The 21209-nt window shown below is 38.8% G+C and overlaps 2 protein-coding genes across 2 annotated transcripts; one reads left to right on the plus strand and one right to left on the minus strand.

Moving 5' to 3' along the window:
* Window positions 1-9958: 9958 nt before the first annotated feature.
* On the plus strand, window positions 9959-10915 carry LOC101980032 (olfactory receptor 52N2). Its single transcript, XM_005370188.1, has one exon. It carries the CDS (start codon window positions 9959-9961, stop codon window positions 10913-10915), a length of 957 nt encoding a protein of 318 aa, XP_005370245.1.
* Window positions 10916-19927: 9012 nt separating this feature from the next.
* Window positions 19928-20878, minus strand: LOC101980326 (olfactory receptor 52N2-like). Its single transcript, XM_005370189.1, has one exon. It carries the CDS (start codon window positions 20876-20878, stop codon window positions 19928-19930), a length of 951 nt encoding a protein of 316 aa, XP_005370246.1.
* Between the last annotated feature and the right edge of the window lie 331 nt (window positions 20879-21209).

Genomic DNA, 21209 nt, shown 5'->3' on the forward strand with positions numbered 1-21209 from the left:
CACTCAACTGGGCCAGCATCATGAATATTTTCCAACTTACATTTTTGGTACACTGGACATTTCCCATTTGAATTGCTAATTTTATTAAATGTAACCTATATTTCACACACACAAAAAACGTTTATGAGTTCTTTTTCCCTGTGGTATTACTCTGGAACCTATATTTAAAATAGGTCTAAAATATACATTGTTATGTAATAGGTTAACCAGGCAAAAATGTTAATTTATAAGTTCATTCATTTGTTTACTGATTCCTTTTGAGAAACCAACATTCTAGCTTTGGGTCTCAAGGTATCAGTGTATGTCTTTACCATGCAAATATGAGAAGAAGCATGTACTTAAAGAATAGAAAAGAAAGACAAGAAAGTGAGTTGAAAATGTATACAATATGGAGGAATCAACCATTAGTAGGAAAGGGGGAAAGGTTCTGAAAATTTTGACTTCTGTAGATTCTAAATTTAAAATTTTCCTCTCCCCTTTAATCTCTAGAGATTAGACTTTGACCAATTACTTACTCTTTCTAAATTTAATTCTCATGTTTATCAACTGTGGAAATAATTCTTATCACAAAGAGGAATCTACCAACTACATATTCTGATGCCCTCCACAGCACATAGTATGGCTTCTGATGGACCCTAGCAAATTCAATAGTTGTGCTGTTGTTATGAGAAGCTAGTTGCAATTCTGATTCATTCTGCACCCATAGTCTGAGGAGAAATCATTCTATGTACCAAAGAGTAGATGATTAGTTTTCTATGAAGAAACTTGCCTTAACTGGTCTCACACATGTTATTAATATTGGCCACCGAGTTTTTTGAATATGCTCCATGTGACTGACTCCATGTTAGACAGAAAATATGTGATTTCACAAATCATGGTCAATTTCTCATTAGTAGAGGATAGAAAAGGCAAATGAATGACTGTGGTAAAGCCAAGACATGCCAACTGTACCTCAGAGATTATTGTAAAACTCAAGACTATTATTTATTGATTTCAGAGGTGACTAAAGACTTGATTGGGAAAGAAATGTATGAAGCAAATCATGGATGTATGCAAATGTTTAAGAAGCAGCAGATGGGAATTAATTGGAAAAATAAACAATATCCAAGCAAAGATAATAGTTAAGTAATGAGCATCAGGATTTCACATCCATGTGTAGAAAGGAGGAGGGACACAAGGTGTGGCCAGAATTGTAGTATTGTCTTAGGGTTTTATTGCTGTGAAGAGACACCATGACCACAGCAACTCTTAAGGAGGAAAACATTTAATCAGGGCTTGTTGTTTCTAGCAAAATCTCAATTGTTCAATTTTACCAAAAAAGACTTGAGAGCCAGATGCCTGGATCAAAGCCTGCTAGATCAGGGAGGCAGAGGAAGAATCCAGCTGACCTTCCTTCTCTGCTGACATCCCAGAAGCCTCAAGGACTCTCTCTTTTCCCGTGATATCTCAAAACACCCTCAAACTAAAATACCCCTCCCTTCTACTTCCTGGGAGTCTCTTTATCCATCCTCTTGTCTTTCTCTTGTCTTTCTGTTTTTTATTGTTAATAATCCTATGTTCACTTCCTGTCAACTGGTTTCTTGTTCTGTCTCTTGATCTATGGTTGACTTTATTTAATCCTGTTTACAGTACTTAAGCAAAAAGCTCTTGGATTAAAGGTATGTGTTAGGGCTGAGCTACACCACGACTGGAAACCAGTTTTTCCAGTAAATAATGCAATTTCACAGTGTGATCAGATATCCTGCAAAAGTGACTGGTTTACAGTTTAGAGGTTCAGTCCATTGTCATCATGGCAGGAAGCATGGCAGAATGCAGGCAGACATGATGTTGGAGAGTAGCTGAGAGTTCTAAATCCAGATTGGCAGGCCGCAGAAAAAGAGTAACACTGGGCCTGGCTTGAGCTTCTGAAACCCCAAATCGTGACACATTTCTTCCAACAAGGCGACAACTACACCAATCATACCTTCAATAATGCCACTCCCTCATTATGAATCTTTGGGAGCCATTTTCATTCAAATCATGACAGGTGTGGTTCTCGACCAGATGGTCAGTGCTTATGCCGTTACAACTGATCCCTAGACAGTTGCTGCCCGTTGGTAACTGCCTGCCTTCAGTTCTGACTCCCTCTCTCACTTCCTCCACAGCTTTCTTTTCTCATTTCTGCTCAGTTGTTCAGCATCCAAACTCAGGTTCTCCAAACTTGAGGTACTTGTGTGTGAATGGTGATTTCTTATATATTCTTCTATACTTGTCTTACTTTGAAGTTTTCATCATTCTCATTTAAAAGTAAAAGGATATAATATTTACATCAACCACAATAGCCATTAATCATACACTGTATTAGCCTTAGATTCTACATATGCATTGGTTCTGAAAGTAACTATGAAGATGGTACTCTAAATAATATGTACTTCAGTAGGCAAACTGAGGCACTGAAATGTTGATAAGTAGATGGATATCAGTTAGCAGGTTTGAGATTTACAGGAAGCCCTCTGGGTAATGTCTACAATGCACCGCACCACTTCACACTGGAAACCATAGCGTCTGTTGCATCATTCTAGTGAGTACAAAGTGAGTCAGAATTTCTACTTGCTTGTTTAGCATTTGATTTGTTCTTACAACCATCCTGTGCCAACCTCCAAGCTTTCTGCATCTTCCCTACTGCTATGTTCCCACAGTTACCCCCTGGAATCTGGAACCCCCTGTGTTTGTTACTCTCTGAGTTTACACTACAGGGATTTAATGGTGCTGTGAAAAATAATGTTTCTTCAAATGTATGCTGCTCTTGTCTTTTGAGCGAAAACGTGATTCTGTTTGTGACTCGAAGGCCATGAACATCTTATCAGATACCATACTGAACACAAACTCACTATTAACACATCAAGAAAATATACACCAGGATCTGGAGAAATGGTTCAGAGGTTAAGAGTACTGGCCACTGTTGCAGAGGACCAGGGTTCAATTCCATGCACATGGTAGCTCACAACTACCTGCATCTTCAGTTCCAGAGGATCAGTCACCCTCTTCTGACCTCCTCGTGAATTACATGCATGCCTGCGGTATGCAGTTATGTATGCATGCAAAACATAAAAAAACAAATGAAGCTTTTCAGCTTCCTAGGCCTGGATGTAGAGGGGAAGGCCTTGGACTTCCCACAGGGTAGAGTTCCCTGCCCTCTCTCAAGCAGGGAGGCAGGGAGGAGGGTAGTGAAGGAGCAGGAGGGGATTGGGAGGAGGGGAGGAAGTGTAAATTTTTGAATGGAAAAGTAAAAAAAAGAAAAATACATATCAATTGATTTGGGCATTTTAAAAAATTAAGGTTAAATAACTAAGGGATGCTGATGCAATGTATTTTTATAGCAATGCCTTTTTTCCAACCCTAGTCAACACATTGAAAACTTTCTTATAAAGTTTGTCTACAAAGAGATATTGGCATCTGAAACAAGTATATATACTGATCATGCCATGCACACGTTGGACTCATCTCATAACCTGACATATGCCATGAAACAAGTGTTAAAGAGTTAAAAGGCTGCACTTGATTCACTACAGAGCCATAAACAAGACTGAATATAATGTCCATGCTGCATAGGAAAGATTAAATGAAATACTGTAAAAGTTCACTAAGTCAAATAAAAAGATCTGCATAAATCAATAAACAGACCAAGGTGAGGACAAATTATCACTGACTGAAGACCAGACAGATGAATTAGAATGATAATGACCAAGATAACAAGAAAAATGGAAATAGAGTATAGCAGATCTATGGACCAGTATAAAAAGATCAAATATATGAATTATGCATGTATATGAAGAATTTTATACAAAACAATATAAAATATTTTTGCTAAAGTCATAGAAGTGTATGTTTTTAATTGAAATAGAATTCCATTCCATCATTTCCCCACTCCTCCCTCCCTCCAGTCCCTTGAAGCATCTGGTCTCAGCACCTTTTCATAGCCTTGCTCCATTCTCAAGCTTATAGCCTCTCTTGCTTTGATTATTATTGTTACGTATATGTGTGCATATGTGTTTGTGTGCGTATGAACACACACAATCTGCTGATCATTTATTTGTTGGTTATGTGTATATAGTTTCAGAGCTGACCACTCTACGTTGTATGAACATTTAAGGGCCTTACTCCTGGAAGAGGCTAATTCTCCTTCTCCTAGCAGCCTTTAGTTGCCTGTAGTTCTTAGTCTAGGGGTGAGACCCTGTGAGATTAACAAATTAACTTGTCTGTTGATATTGCCATTGTTCTGGACTTGTTTTTGCAGACATTTCTAGGCATAACTGTTTCACAGGAGTATTTCTGGCTTTCTGGCTTTTACAAAATGTCTGTCCCTTCTTCCTGATGTTCCCTAAGTCAGAGATGCAGGAGCTATGATGCAGATGTATCTATTAGAGCTAGAGTCCCCACAATTCATTGACCTCTGTATTTTGTCCAGTTGTAGTTTTTGGTGGTAGTCTCCATTTGTTATGAAGAAATCCATACACTTTCCTGTTGGTGTAAGGATGACTTAAAAAGTATAAGGAATTATACTGTTCTGGCAAAGTTGTGATCGTTTCTTTTCTAGGGTCTTTCCTACAGCCCATTACCTAGCTAATCCTCAGCAGTTGACTAGATTTTAGTACCAAACACAATTTTCTTCCTCTTGAGTGAGCCTTAAGTCCATCAAATTAGGCGGCTATTGGTTGTCCCTGGCACGCGAGTGCCACTTAATTGACTTTTATGTATATCTTACTATGTTGGTAAATTGTGGTTCTTAGGTGTTGTAGCTAGGTAGGAATTTTAATTGCTCCCCTCCCTCGGCAGCTTATATAGTATTTTTTCCATTTATTTATTTATTAAAGATTTCTGTCTTTTCCCCGCCACCGCCTCCCATTTCCCTCCCCCTCCCCCAATCAAGTTCCCCTCCCTTGTCAGCCCATAGAGCTATCAGGGTTCCCTGCCCTGTGGGAAGTCCAAGGACCGCCCACCTCCATCCAGGTCTAGTAAGGTGAGTCCAAACTGCCTAGGCTCCCACAAAGCCAGTACGTGCAGTAGGATGAAAAACTCACTGCCATTGTTCTTGAGCTCTCAGTAGTCCTCTTTGTCCGTTATGTTCAGCGAGTCCGGTTTGGAAAAACCTGGGATAAAACCGGACTCGCTTATATAGTATTTTAAGAAACCATAGAAACTAGACCACAGGAAAGAGACTCTCAGGTCAGATCCACTCTGAATCATCTGAGTCCTGTGTTCTGAGTGTATAATGTCTGTGTCAATATGTAGGGGCCCGCCATTAGCCACTAAGAAGCAACTAAGGGCTACATTGGGGAGGCAATTGAAATATCTGAACCAACTATTTGAAAGTTTTCTCATGCCTGGCACTGGGACTTTTTAAAATAGCTTTAAAAAATAGATTTCAAGCCAAAACTAGTTAGACCAGATAAAGAAATTTACATTATATCTGTTAAGCAAAGCCTCTCTGCCGACGCGAAATAACTCCAATTAAACCAGCTTAGACCAAATCAAAAATGCCCACATTTAATGAATGTCACACTCCTGGGTGGACCAGGACAGCATGGTGGGAAAAGGAGCCCACGCTAACCCTGAAGACCATACGTTCCTTTTTCTGGCTGGAGCCTAAATAGCCTGTGAAAGTGGTCCTGACCCTCCCATGGGAGGGGTCAGTACTTGGCAGGCTGGGAGTTGGAGTCTGGACCAAGGCAACTCCCAGGCCAGGGGCTGGGGTGATGCTTCCAATCATCCCCAGACTTCTTGGATATAGGAGTGTCAGGGGGCTGGGGTCTCACTTTGAATCAAACAATATCAATTAAAGGAGGAATTCATTAAGAGGACATTGCAACATATTCCTGAGTGTACCCAATATCATAAAACTAAAGACAAAGATCCATCTTAACACAAAGTAATAGATGTCTTCAATATCCAAACCTCACTAATATATACATTATAACAAAAATAAACCCACTATCTCTGAATGACATGCCATTGTATAAATAGCAGTAGTTACTCACTCATGAGTGGCTTTTAGACATAAAGTTTTAAAAAAAACAGCCTACAATTTACAGTCCAAGAGAACCTAGACAACAACGAGGACCTAAGAGAGACATACATGGATCTAATGTACATGGGAAGTAGAAAAAGACAAGACCTCCTGAGTAAATTGGGAGCATGGGACCATGGCAGAGGGTTGAAGGAGAGGCGAGAAGAAGGGAGGGGAGCAGAAAAAAATATATAGCTCAGTAAATAAATAAATAACTATCAGTAGTTATTTATAAGCCATGCATTATACTTAGGTTTTAAACATGCTCAGCCTTAATGCAGGGGTAAGGGGCTTGCTCCCGCCCCAACTTAATGTGCCAGACTTTGCTGACTTCCCATGGGAGCCCTTACCCGATTGGGAGGATTGAATGGGGCATGAGCTGGCAGGGAGGCAGGGGCACGGGAGGTGGGGGGGGAGAATTGCAAATGAAATGTAAAATGAAATTTAAAAAATAAAATAAAAAACATCCATATATATCCCTCTGTGGACTAATGTTTCCACTTACTCTCGACAAAATCTGAGGATGATAATGACAGATGATAACTATGGTATATGCAGAACTACTGAAATTCTTAGTTGGTTGTGCCATTTTATACTTTCTCAGCTGGTTTGTTAAGCTGAAAATTGCAGGCATTGGTGCTGATACACTTTCAGTGCAGTTGAAAGAAGCCTTTCTACATTGTTCTGTATTTAGTGAGTTCTTGACCTGTGTAAGATTGAGGTGGGGGCGGTCACAAAGTACTGAGGAGCCATTTACAATTGATGGCATGTGGGAAAGAAGAGTTTGGTATTTTGTCTTGTTTGTTTTTGGCAGAAATGCAGTCCCTGGCAGGCTACCCATGCTCTAGCACAACTGGCACAACTAAATTGTCTAAATGCTTTTTTTAAACATGAATTGGGAGGGAATTGGTATAGCTACATGGGGAAGAACTGTATAGAAGGAAGTGGGGTGTGATTTGATCAAAATACATTATATGCATGTATGAAATTCTCAAACAAAAAGTAATTTTAAATAAATTGTAATTCACCATGACACGAAGCATCTTAATCTTTTGTTTTGAAATTGTTAGTATCATTTTTCCTTACGATAAAATAGTAAGAGGGAAACCCAAACACTAAAACGTATAGGTGTATTATATACAAATTCACACAAAACAAACATTTATGTGTGTTTATTCATGTAGGTGTAAACACATGTATTCATTAATTTAATCAATAAACTGAAAACATAAACTTTCTACATTACTCTTAGATATTATATCTGATTATATCTTTATCAAGTCTCCCTTTTTCAAAATTATAAAATACATTTGAATATAAATAAGATGCACAAATAAAATAAATAAAATGTATAAATAAAAATGTACAAACATACACATATGCACATATATAGTAGGTACTGAGATGTCATGAAACTGAATTTTAAAAAATGTAAATAAAAGGAAAGACAAATATTTTTCTCTCTCAGATTGTTTTCAGAATCTACACCTGGGAAAGGATATGCAATTTTGGTATAATTTTTCCCTAGTTTCACTTGTGCTTGAAGATGAAATAAATGTTAAAATTATCTCAAAAATCCCAAAGGACTTTATCTCTACAACCACAGTCTTCTGAGACTACAAAGATCCAATCAAATGCTTACTTTCCATCCTGGAGAACACTCAATATGATACAGCAACGCTGGGTAGGGGGAGACCCGTTTATGTGCAAACTCTCAGGCATGTACACTGCTCTGGTCTTTCCTAGCACTGAGGTAAGTCTGAGTGACTTCCAATGACTCTTACTCTCAGAAAATGAAAAACTTTTAAGTTGAAAAAAATCCAAGAGATGCAGACAACAAAAGTTCTACCAACTCCTAGAGTACATATCCATTCATCTAGGAAAGAAGGGAATAAAGGCTCCCAAAACTGGGAAGCAATAAGAAACTCGACTTCACAATTCACTGGAATCAGTGACATTTGGGCAGTCATGGGCTGCAGCTGGAAGGAAATTTATTTTCTGTACCCTAACAAGTAAACAGTTATGCTCAGATTCGCTTCCAGCAGAAACAACCTTTGTAGGAGAAGAGGGCAGTAATACAAAACAAGACTTAATGCTAAAAGATACTGAGAGGACTTGGCTGAAGGAGGCTTCTCTGCAGAAATTCTCCTAAGTAAAATCCCACACACAGGCAAGACTGCAGCTTTCTCAGAGATATTTAATGCATGGCGAGATCCCCCAGCGAGAGACCAACTCTCCCTGGCTCCTCACATCTGCTCTGTCTCTGCCCTAAGTTACAGCTAAGGGCCTGGTTCCTCTGCCCTGCATTTAAAAATCATGTTCTTATGCTCTCATACTTCACTAAACTTGCTACAACTCAGCTGGTGAAACTGCCCGTCAGCGTTAGGATCTGACACTCAATCACAGACACAAATACTGAATGTGTGACTGAGAACCCGTGCTTCCATTTGATCATTGCCGTGCCACTTTAAATGTTGTCACCCTGAACATTTATTTGCTAATCTACACAGTGAAGACATATATCTGTGTTATTTAGACCTGAGCACAAGAATTAACCTACCCTGCAGTATTAGTAACATAAATATATGGAATGTTGCCTATTTGATAATTAATATGCTTCCTCAGATTAGAATGGTGTCAGGAATGTCTAAGGCAAATATCAAGGCAATGGATAGCATATGCTTTATCCTATATCTTACAACCAATGTAAGAGCTAATATACATCAATTACTAAATTCCAGGCACTGAGTAAATTCTTGTCTTGCTGTATGAACATATCTATGGTTTGTAGTAGTAGGGAGTTATTCCCTTTAAAGGTTCTAAAAAATGTATAAACAATCATTTGTTTCTTCAAATTCAGATCTATCCTGTTATTTTGTGTTGCTTTAATTCCAGGTTAGGACCCCTACATCTCTACTTAAGTATGTTATAAAAATAAGTTCATATTTTTAGAGAATAGACTTTCAGAAAACTAGTTTTTTTCTTCTTTGGAATATATTTTAGTGCCATTAATAGTGCAAAATAACTGTAGAACACTGTGGACCCAGAAACCGGACATGGAAATTTCAAGACAAAATTCTCTGTACTGAGAAAGGCAAAGGAAGAGTTGGGTTTGATTTGTCTGTCTGGGATGTGCTGGGCATTGTGGGTAGACTTTGATTACTCATTATGCCTGAGAGACAGTGGGTTGCTGTGCTTGTTCTTTACATTGTGAGCAGAATGCAGACTCAACAGCGCAGACCTCTGCAGATGTCCTGCCCCCTTTTTTTTCTGATGCTGCTTCTGTAGCCTCCGGCTATGCTAGGATAGAGACATTTAAGGTACATTCCAAACACAGAGACTAGTTCTATTACAGACATTTCAGTGGCTAATATCTTAGTATCCACTTAGCAACAGCAGCCTTTCAGGAAATCTGAGAAAACTTCCTGGATTCCAGTCCAGATTTAAAGATATGCTTTTCCCCCCTATCTGACACATGGGGACAAATTTTAATTGCTTGGAGGCCATAGAAACTAGCATTTCCTTTTGTAATAGGGTGCTCAATAATAACAATAATGATTACTGCTTATATTAATGGAATATTCCTAATTTATCATCTTAGCACATTGTATAAAATTAACATTTTCCATAATCTTGTCAACATTCTGAGCTTTATGCATTGCTATATCATTATGGAGTATGAAATCTGAATTATAAATTGGTTAATCAACTACTTAGCATCATATTCCATGTCAAGTGAAATGTGGCAATAGACTATGAAGTTACATAGAATGCTGCAAACATTTTAAAGTATTTCTTATGTTAATGCTATTGTTTGTTTTCTAAGCCCTCCACTTTCCTTTTATATATCCACTTCCCCCAGAGCACTGACACTATTATTGGGTATAAAATGTGCTTATCCTGTCAGCCATTATGTTGGGAGCCAACAGCTCCAGCCTGACCCCAGACTTCTTTATCCTGAATGGTGTTCCTGGGCTGGAAGATGCACATGTCTGGATCTCTCTGCCATTCTGCTTCATGTACATGATTGCTGTTGTGGGGAATTGTGGGCTTATCTACCTCATTGGCCATGAGGAGGCTCTGCACCGGCCCATGTACTACTTCCTGGCCTTACTCTCCTTCACTGATGTCACCCTGTGCACTACTACTGTGCCCAATATGCTGTGCATATTCTGGTTCAACTTCAAAGAGATTGGATTTAATTCTTGCCTGGTTCAGATGTTCTTTGTCCACATGTTGACTGGAATGGAATCTGGGGTGCTCATGCTCATGGCCCTGGACCGGTATGTAGCCATTTGCTATCCTCTGCGTTATACCACCATCCTTACCAATCCTGTGATTGCCAAAGCTGGTCTTGCTACTTTCTTGAGGAGTGTGATGCTCATCTTTCCATTCACTGTCCTCACCAAGCGCTTGCCCTATTGCCGAGGCACCCTTATCTCCCACACTTACTGTGACCACATGTCTGTGGCCAAGGTATCCTGTGGCAATGCCAAGGTCAATGCAATCTATGGCCTTATGGTTGCTCTCCTGATTGGCATGTTTGACATTTGCTGTATCTCTGTGTCTTACACTATGATCCTGCGAGCAGTGGTGAGTCTGTCCTCTGCAGATGCTCGTCACAAAGCCTTCAGCACCTGCACATCTCACATCTGTGCGATTGTGATCACTTATGTGCCTGCCTTTTTTACTTTCTTCACTCACCGTTTTGGGGGACGCACTATTCCCCACCACATCCACATCATAGTGGCCAACCTCTACCTGCTACTGCCCCCTACAATGAACCCAATTGTTTATGGAGTCAAGACCAAGCAGATTCGGGAAAGTGTAATCAAATTTTTACTCGGAGACAAAATGGGTACTACCTAAAACAAATGCATCTTAAGACTAGTTATACCTGCTTGTGATGAGGAAGATAGTGGAAAAAAGTCATAAAAGATGAGTGAAATAGTATTAAGTCATCCGATATGTAAATGTTCTGAAGCCTTTGAAATTGTACATTATTAAATATTCTTTGTAAGGAAAGTTCTGCCAAAATACAGAATGTAGAAATTAACACACAATGTACTCATTACTGATATTTTTTATGTTTACAAAATTCCATATAAATAGAAATGATATATAGAAATATAATGAAATGATGGATGTAGGCTAAATATCAGTCCGTATTTTGTATGTAAAAGATAAGCTTGCAGTAATTTGGAAAAATCTTGACCTCTCCACTAAGGGCAAGCTCTAGTTAGATCAAGTACATTGCTGATTAGAAAACATGGGATCGATGCTGAAGTGTATATAAGATAAACTATATTTTGTGGAGTAACTCAATTCTAATTATTTGTTAATTTTTTAAATACCCTCTAGTTTTCTTGAATGACCAAGAAAATTCTTCTCTGAACATTCATTATTTAAGCTTCATGGAAAATGTATATATGAGATTTAGTTATGTTATTAAGGAGGTAAAATCATCAAATTGCTATGGTATTTGATGTTATTTCATTTTTTCATTCATTTTTGAGACACTAAGTACTATTAACTAACACTATCAGCTGTAAACTGGATCTAATTTGAGGGATGCAGAGCTGAATGTCAGACAATCCCCAATTTCAGGACATTGAGTACAGCCAAGGAAACATGAGATGAAACATGTATGAAAAAAGAAGAGATCGTTAAAAATGGATGCAACCTTGAAGGACAGTTTAGTGGACAGTTATTAGAAAGAATATTTCATTGGTTTTGGATTTGGTTAGCCGGAGGGTTAAAATCTTTGATTTTTAAGGATTAGTCATTGTCATCTTAATGAATTCCTCCTTGCCTATAAATGCCAGCTTCTATACTTTTTTCAAATATGACAAAAGTTCACCAATAAAATTTATCTGGATAACTGAATATGCTATGAGGTGGGATTCCCTTCTATATGCTGTGAATATGCTTTTTACCATTGGTTAATAAAGAATCTGCTTTGGGCCTATGGCAGGAGAAAATATAGCCAGGTGGGAAATCTGAACAGAAATATAGAGAGAGAGTAGGCAGCGTCAGAGAGAAGCCATGTAGCTACCAAAGGAGACAGACTCCAGAGAACCTTACTGGTAAACCATGAGCCTTGTGGCAATACACAGATTAGTAGATATGGATTAGTTCAAGATGCTAAGAGTTAGCTAGAAGAGAGAGCTTGGTAAGCTAGGGTGTGCGGCCTCCTTCCTCTGGGCCCCCACGGCCTCTGGCCTGTGCCGGGTGAGCCAGGGAGCCAGGAGCAGCCTTGGACTCCGTCCTGTGGACCCCAGGAGCCTGTAACCTCACAGCAGCTGCAGTGATCCTTCCCCTGTCAACAACAGGCCTCGATGGCCAGGACTTCTGCGCATGGCCTCCTTCATCCACCCGCCCCCTGCTCTCCAGGGTTGGGCCCATGGAGAAGCCCCAGCCAGGCCTTCGAGGACATTTCCAAGTGTCGGCAATCAATCATGGAAAGGCAGAAAGAATGGCGGCTACCTGAAGGCCAAGACTGGCCTTGTATATAATAAGGAAAGGCTGCTCCTAACCTTTACCCCGACCCTTTTAGAAAGACTTTGGCTTAATCTGGACATATAGCTGTAGAGATTGCCAAAGCAGTGTAGAGGTAGGAAATCACATGTGCGTACCCAGTCATCTTTAAAAACATTGTAGACATGTCTCCTAGAGGTGACTTTGAAATGGAATTGTTTAGGCCACCTCTAGAAAGACTCCAGGAGCGACAATCGTCCTTGTTTATTCAATAGGTTAGAGGACCCAGGAGGAGGAAGAGGTCCAGAGCCAGACTGGTCCTGTGAAGAAGACGTCTTTGTGTGAGTGTGTCTCTGTGTGTGTTCTGTTGTATTGTGTACACATTTTGTTCATTTCTCCCCCCCCTCCGTTTATGTGTGTGTGTCAGTGTGTCAATACCGAGTGTTTTTTTGGAAGTATCTTTCTAGATGCTCTAAAGTGCCTGACATATTTTATAAGCAGTGGTAGAAAAACAACACATTGTGTAAATAGGTTTTTGTTAGGATTCATTTGAAGTTGTTTGGGAAGGAATAGCCAAACCCCTCCCAAGTTGACGACAATGTGTTTGTGCCCTGGATCCCAGGGGAAGGAAATGCAGAGCTCTGAGCCATTGGGCTCCATGAATGGAAAAGAGCCCCCTGTCCCATTGTGTTTGTCTTTGTGTACATAGCATATATAAAGGACAAAGGAGTCCTAATTTACGACATCTAGTCACTCAAGATGTCTAAGAGGTCACCAGTGTATGACAAAGTAGAAGTAATAAAATATATTTTGTATTTTTTACATTAAATTCTTTTCTTTTTGTGTTAAAATTTTTTTAATTACTACTCTTGTTACATGTGTGCCATTTACTGGACTGCTGTGTACATAGTGGAAACAGCTAAACATCTGGTCTATGTAGATATTTAGAAGTGCCCAACATATGTTAAATGTAGAAGTAGTAAAATAACTTCTTTTTGCTAAAATTCATGAAACATTGTCTTTTGGGAGTAGAATTATGGAGCCCTCTGTGAGCAGTACAGTCTGTACTTGCTCAGTAGTCTGGAGGAAGTAATGGGAAGTAGTGCGGTCATGTACTTACTAGTGTGTTTGTTTTGCTGTGTGTATTCTGTATATAATGGACACATGCTTAAAATTTTCAGCTTCTCATCTCTAGATGTTAAAGAGGTTGCCAATGTATGACAAAGTAGTAAAATTAGCACATTTCATACACTGTTAACTTATAGGAAAGATTGCTCTGTAAATGATTTGGGGATATGAATTTGTTCAGCTATTTCTGAGCATTGCCTATGTCTCTATTTGTCTACTGGCTTGAAAGCAGAGAAGGGAGAAGAAAGTGGGTGAAAGCCCAGATGGTTATATTTAGAAGACACCTCAGATAATAACCATTGCTTTGCATACAGTTTTATTTGTCAGTGCAGGGTAGGTAGCAGATAAGTTCTTACATGAGATATCTGGTCTATCTAGGTATTTTAAGTGTTTGATACATTTAAAAGCAGAAGTAGTAGAATAATATTTTATGTAAATAGTTTTGCAAAACTGAAGATACTATGTTTAGAAGTAGAGTTGTTAACCCTCCTCCGAGAACATTGCACAGGCTGGACTTGTCCAGTGGACTGAGGAGGTGGTGGGAAGGGAACTGCAAAACTCCCAGTAGTGTGCTACATGTTTTAGCTTACCCATCACTCTGTATGTTATATACATTTAACTTTGCTACAATGTATATACTGTCCATACTGGACAAAGGAGTCCTCATTTATGATATCTAGTTTCTAGGTATTAAATTGCCAGAATATGACAAAGGTAGAGTTTTGTCTTCTGTGTACTCTGTGTTAAAATTCACAGCAAGGTTATCTTCTGAAGAGTTGTGAAAGTATCATCCAAGTGACAGGAGCCTGTGTCTTGTGATACAGGGGAGGGGCTGAAGAAAAAAGTCAGAGACCAGAATGCTCTCAGCAGAAGATACTTTGAGATTTAATCATTGTTATATGTGTGTGGTTTTGACACTACTGTGTATATAGGGGACAAATTTATGTCCACATCTGAAACATCTATTCCTTCTAGGTGTTTAGAAGTGCACAAAGTATGTTAAAGGTAGATGTAGTAAGCAATACATGTTGTAGATTCTCCTGTTTTTTTTTAAAGAGTTAGCTAGAAATATGCTTGAGCTAATTGGCCAAGCAGGGCTGTAATTAATATAGTTTCTGTGTAATTATTTCAGGTCTGGGCAGCCCAGAAATGAATGAGAAGCCTTAGCCTGCAATGCTAGTTCTTAAGTAGCACAGCATGGTCTCTGGTATAGTCTAATCATTTAATTAATTGTGCTATTATTTATGAGCTGTTAGTTTCAAGTCGGATTCATTTTGAACATCAGTGTCTAATGAAAAATCTTTCTTCAATAGAGGATTAATTTTTGTTCTCCCTTCCTCTCTCATCATTTTATTTTATTGGGTTTTTGAGACAGGGTGTCTTTGTATAACATACTTGGGTGTCCTGGAACTACTCTGTAGACCAGGCTGCCCTCACATTCACAGAGATCTGCCTGTTTCTGCATCCTGAGCACTGGGATTAAAGATGTGTGCCACCACCACCCAGCAAGGATCAGTTTTCTATGGCTGAGCTTCTGTTGGCTTCTCACAAACATGCCAGTATACGCCAAACACTTTTCTTTTTTCTCTAATTTTTCCATACAATATGTTTTGATTATATTCTTCCTTTCTCCCAATTCTTCACAGGTCCTCCTTACCTCCCTATGCACCAACTTCATGACCTTTCTCTCTCTCAATGAATCAAAAAAAAAAAAAACAAAACCAAAAACAATAGGACAAAGTAATACCAAAACACAAGTTATACAAAAAACACGGAGTCCATTTTTGTTGGCTAACTCCTCCTGGGCATGGGCTTACCTGGGAGTGTGATTGATAAACATGGTGACATTCTATTGGAGAAAATTGATTTTCTTTTTCCTTGCAGGTTTCAATTGCAAAGAGCCTTTGGGTTATGGGTGGGACATTTGTCTACATCCTCTTTGCAGTACTTGGATTTTGTCTGGTGTGAACGTGTGAAGGTCTTGTATGTGCTGTCACAGTCTCTGTAAGTTCATACGTGCATCAGTCCTGTTGTGTCCGTAATCCACTGTTTCCTTGGATTCATTCATCTTTCTTCTGCATAGATTTCTGAGCCTGAGGGGCAGGTGTGGTGAAAGACATTCTATCTAAGACTGAGTGCTCCAAAGTCATTCAATTTTCTGTGCATTGCCTAATTACTGGTTGCTATGTTAATGCCCATCTACTGCAAGAGGAACCTTTTTGATGAGTACCAGCTTTTTTTTTTAATGTCCTCTTTGAGCCTGGCTCTATATATTTTACTGACACAAGTAAATGATTACATAACTGTACTGAATTCTTCTGGTAGAGACAGATGTCTTAAGATGACTGTAAATACAACTAAGTGAATGCTCATTGTTATTTATTAGAGTCAGTTTGTGAAGGTGTACAGGGATGCGGGCTATGAAATGACTCTTGACTGTATGTGAGTACTAGGGAATAGAGGAAGGTGAGCAGTACGTACTAGATGCTGAGGATAAGGAAATATTTCAGTAAGAAAGTGTCAGGAAGTAAAAAGAAGGAAAGTGTGACAAGAATGGCAGTAGAAGGCCTGTCTGGACACCAGACAGTCTGCTCTCACCTTTCAGGTAACACGTTTTTAGAATAACATTTAACCCTAATCTATTGCCAAGTAGAGTGTCTTTGATGGTTCAGATTTCCATCACAGTCTCTGCCTCTTGAGTCTTCACTTCATTGCCCCATGTCTCCTCTGGTTTTTTTTTTTCTGTTTTCTGAAGAACAATAACAAACAACCAATTATCCAGTTTCTGCTAGCGTTCCAATTGCACACCCTCATAGGTTCTTCTCATGACTCAGGGTGTCCTTGGGAGAGGGAAGTCTCTTCATGGTTTTCTCTATAGTTACTTTCTTTTAAGATATACAAATATTTTCAAGATTATAACAGCCACAATAACACAAAAACATGTTTTCCCAACAGTATATTTAAAATATATGTTCATTTGACCCTAAAAGCCAATTTGAAAATGTCAGTATTTTGTACACATTTTAGGCAAAGTGAGGCACCACGATACTGAGGGGTTAATAGCTTAAAGAAAATAACAAACAAGGCCATAGGTAGAGCTGAGATTTTTACAGAGGCGCTGTGCTTCCAGCCTCTTGCATTTTAATGACTACAAAATGCTAGTTGGTTTCCCTTCCATTTCTGAAATGTAAAATGTTTCCAGCATATATTTATGACAATAATGGAAAAAATGTCCTGGATGCTAACCTCAGTCTGGGTGCAGCGATGAGAGTTTTGAGAATAACAAGGGGGCTCAGGTCTGAGGGCAGTGATAAGTGTTTTGAGAATAGTAAGGGGGCTCGCTGGGTGAACCGCTCACGGTGTAAGCCTGATCAGCTGAACTAGATCCCTGGAATGTGCGGTGAGAGAAGAGAACAGACTCCTGAAAGTCACAGACTCCTGAAAGTCATCCTCGGACCTTCGTACATGCAGGTGCATGCTTGTACTCACCACACGAATAGTAATAATAAATAAATAATTATTATATGAGAAACAAGGAGCTGCCTGACAAAATTCAGGGATTCTGTTGTTTATAAAATAGTCTACTCCCTCAATTTATTCCCTTTGACAACAGGGACATAGGGAACTTTTTTTAATGTTCTTTGCTCAAAGGTGACCAAGTTAAAAAATATCTACTCTCATTAACATACTTACAAAGACATTCCAAAGACCCATTATTGATTATTCATGTAACTCTCATGTGCTTACATAGTATTTTCTTTCCAATGTGTAATAAATTTTACATAGATTACCATTCCCAAATATGGTTATGTTCTTTGGGAAAGTGTAGTCATAATTCACATTTCAGTTAATTATATACATTTTTGGATATGTTTCTTAAAAAGTAACAGTAGTGTTATTAAAGAATCTGGTGTCACACTCCTTTAATCCCAGCACTTGGGGGGTAGAGCAGGCAGATCTCTGTGAGTTTCAGGACAGCCTGGTCTACAAGAGCTGGAACAAGAGTTCCAGGACAGGTTCCAAAGCAACTCAGAGTAACCCTGCCTCAAAAAACTAAAAGGAAAAGAAACAGAAAGTAATCTTGTAGTCCCTGATGTCTTTATCATATGGTTTTTTGCAGCACTATTTACAACACTGAAGAAATGTAAACAGTCTAAGAGTCTACAGCTGAGGAACAGATAAAGAAAATGTGGTGTATTTATACAAAGGAATAGTATTTTCAATAAAAGATAATGGGATTGTGTCATTTGGCAAAGACATAGATGAGACTTGAAGTCATGTTAAGTGACATAAAGCATGCCTTCATTCTTACTCACTTATGGCACATGAAAAGCTGATTTCAGAGAAGAGAGAATGGACTTATGATCACCACAAGCCAAGGAAGTTAAGAGTAGATGAAGAAATATTAATCAATGGATTTTAAGTTTAGTAGATAAAAATAAAAGGTTCTATTGTACCAGTGCAGAGTTGAGAGACTATGGAGATCAATAATCTACTGTGCATTTATAGAGGAAGAGATTTTGAAAGTTTTACCACAAGTTGTATTTGAAGAGATACATATGTATTGATTGAAAAAGTACAAATGTATTGAAACAGTACTGTGTATACTGTTTTGTGTGTGTGTGTGTGTGTGTCTGTGTGTGTGTGTGTGTGTGTGTGTGCTGTTATTTTAAGGAAAAGTTTAGGAATGAGAAAATGCTTTAATTGTTAACACGCCTGTCTTCCAAGAACAGAAACCTGATTTCGATGTTGAGAACCACCGAGAAAACAAGCTAGGAATGGTGGCAACTACATGCTTGCACTCTTAGCCCTGGGGAGGTAGAGACAGGATGATTCCAGGGCTTTCTTTCATGTATGGTTCGTTTTCACTCAGTGGTATATAAATTTGTCATTCATTGGAAGAGACAGAACTCGTGGTAACTCTGAGATAAGTTTGTAGTTAATTCTGTCTGTCCTGTAAATCTCAGTAGATGTTTCTAGAAAGTAGCAAGCTACGAAGTTACTGACTGTCCTGTGTATATTCTCTGGGTTGTTTCATTTTCTTTCTCTCTGTGCATTCACATACTGCACATTCACACAAGCGAGGAACTGTTAGCAAGAGGCAACTTGGGGAGAGACAAAGACAATTTATGTCATTGTGGCTCCTAATCATCTGGTTTCCAGCGGATAGCCCTACGTTCATGCACATACTGACAGCCCTAAGCGGACTCAGTGGCTCTTAAAAAGAGTACTTGAAATTGGGAAGGAAAAGGGGAAGGTACAGAAGGAGTTGGAAGGGAGGGACAAGGATTAGGTTTGTGCAAAACATGTTATATTCACATATACAATTCCCAAGCCAAAAATAAAATGGAAAAATATTGTGATATGAACAACAACAATAATAATAAATAGAAATTTAGGGAAATTCACTTTGTATTTAGTTTGAATGTGTTTACATATGGTTAATGTAAGAACACCTGGTCAAGTTAACCAAATCCAACAGAGTGATTCTAAAACACAAAAGCTTTACCAATAACAATCTTGTAGGTTATATTATAGGCAATTTGTGAAGTTGGTTAGAGTCCTTTAAAAACCCAAGGTTCTGCTTCCAAACATGTGACAATTATAATGCAAAATATGTATTATGTAATTAATATATTTCCTCCAAGAGCTTGAACATATGTCATGTGATATTAAAATATATTTTAATTACTAACAGATAAGAATATGATTTTTATCACCCAAACTCTAAAATGTCCAGGATGAAAAAGTCAAAGACATTGTCCCTAGATTGATAGCTATCATATAAATATGAGGCAGGAATCTTGAAAAGACTTGAAACTCAGAAGAAATTTCCTGGGAAAGTGTACCTGCTTCCCTGCAATGTTGGGACAGTTTGTTCATCTGCTTTCCTACTCCTATGCACCTTGAGGCTACCAGACACCTCATTTCCTACTGAACCCTCCTCACATGCCTAAGCATACATACATCTATCACCAAGGGTTCACTTATGGTTGGATATGCTAGCACCCTGCTGTGTGTGTGCTCTGCGATCTCTGACTAAGGCAACTTCTGTTAAAAGCATACTTGTCTCCCTATCTTCTTTCTATAAAATTAAGGATTTTTGTACCAACATTCTTTAATTGTTTTTTTTTTGCATCTAATGACAGAATATTCACTGATTTTTTTCCACTGAGCTCAAAACTTGAATTTTTCAAATTCAAACCTTTCTCCCTTGATAATTTTCTAGATATTTATGCTAAACACAAACTTGGTTAGCAGAGATTTATCTGTCACTCAAATATATTTTTGTTTAACAAATAGTTTGATGACTGCTTCACGGATCTGCTTGGTCTTTACACCATACACAATTGGATTCAAGGTGGGGGGCAGCAGAAGGTACAGGTTGGCTATAAAAATGTGGACATGATGGGGTATAGTGCTTCCCCCAAAGCGATGAGTGAAGAAGTTGAAGAAGGCTGGGACATACGTGATAACTATAGCACATATGTGTGATGTGCAGGTACTGAAAGCTTTATGGCGAGCATCTACTGAAGACAGCTTCACTACAGCATGGATAATCATGATATAAGACATGGAAATACAGAACATATCAAAGCCCCCAATAAATACAGCAGCTATAAGACCATAGATAGCATTAATCTTAATATTGCCACAAGATAGTTTGGCCACAGCCATGTGGTCACAATAAGTATGGTGGATGAGGTTTCCTCTACAGTACGGAAGACGCTTAATCAAAAAAGTAAAGGGGATCATGAGTGACACACTTCGGATGAATGTCACCAATCCAGCTTTGGTAATCACAGTGTTGGTGAGGATGGTGGAATAGCGTAATGGATAGCATATAGCCACGTAGCGGTCGAAAGCCATAAGCATGAGCACACCAGACTCCATGCCTGTCAACATGTGGATAAAAAACATCTGTACAAGGCAGGCATTGAAACCAATCTCCTTGAGACTGAACCAAAAGATACATAACATACTGGGGACAATTGTATTGCACCCAGAAATATCGGTAGCAGAGAGCAAGGCTAGAAAGTAGTACATAGGCCGGTGGAGGACCTCCTCATGGATGATGAGGTAGATAAGTCCGCAGTTGCCTGTCACAGCAATGAGGTACATAAAGCAGAATGGCAGGGAGATCCAGATGTGTGCTGCTTCCAACCCGGGAATCCCATTCAGGATAAAGTATACTGGTGTCAGGCTGGTGTTGTTGGCCCCACTCATAGTGATGAGTAGAAAATAAGTCATACCCTGTGTGGGTGACAGTGTCCTGTGCTGAAGACAGCAATGAAAAGATTTTTTTCTAGACACAAAACATAAAAGTACTTTTTACAACATAAATAATAAAGAAGAAATATGTATTTTGTATCCGGACTACATTCCTCTAGCCAACTGTATATTCCTAAATTTGTTACTAAATTAAGAGTGCAAATTGGTGTCCAAGACCTGGACTAGCTTGGTTTTACACTGTCAAGTTGATTTACACATTAGCTCATATTCCTAGGTCAGTCATTAGTGGTCAGTTTTAGCCCTTCAATCAGTTTCCAAATTATGG

Source organism: Microtus ochrogaster, unplaced genomic scaffold (assembly GCF_000317375.1).
Source record: "Microtus ochrogaster isolate Prairie Vole_2 unplaced genomic scaffold, MicOch1.0 UNK73, whole genome shotgun sequence".
NCBI classification, from domain to species: Eukaryota; Metazoa; Chordata; class Mammalia; order Rodentia; family Cricetidae; genus Microtus; species Microtus ochrogaster.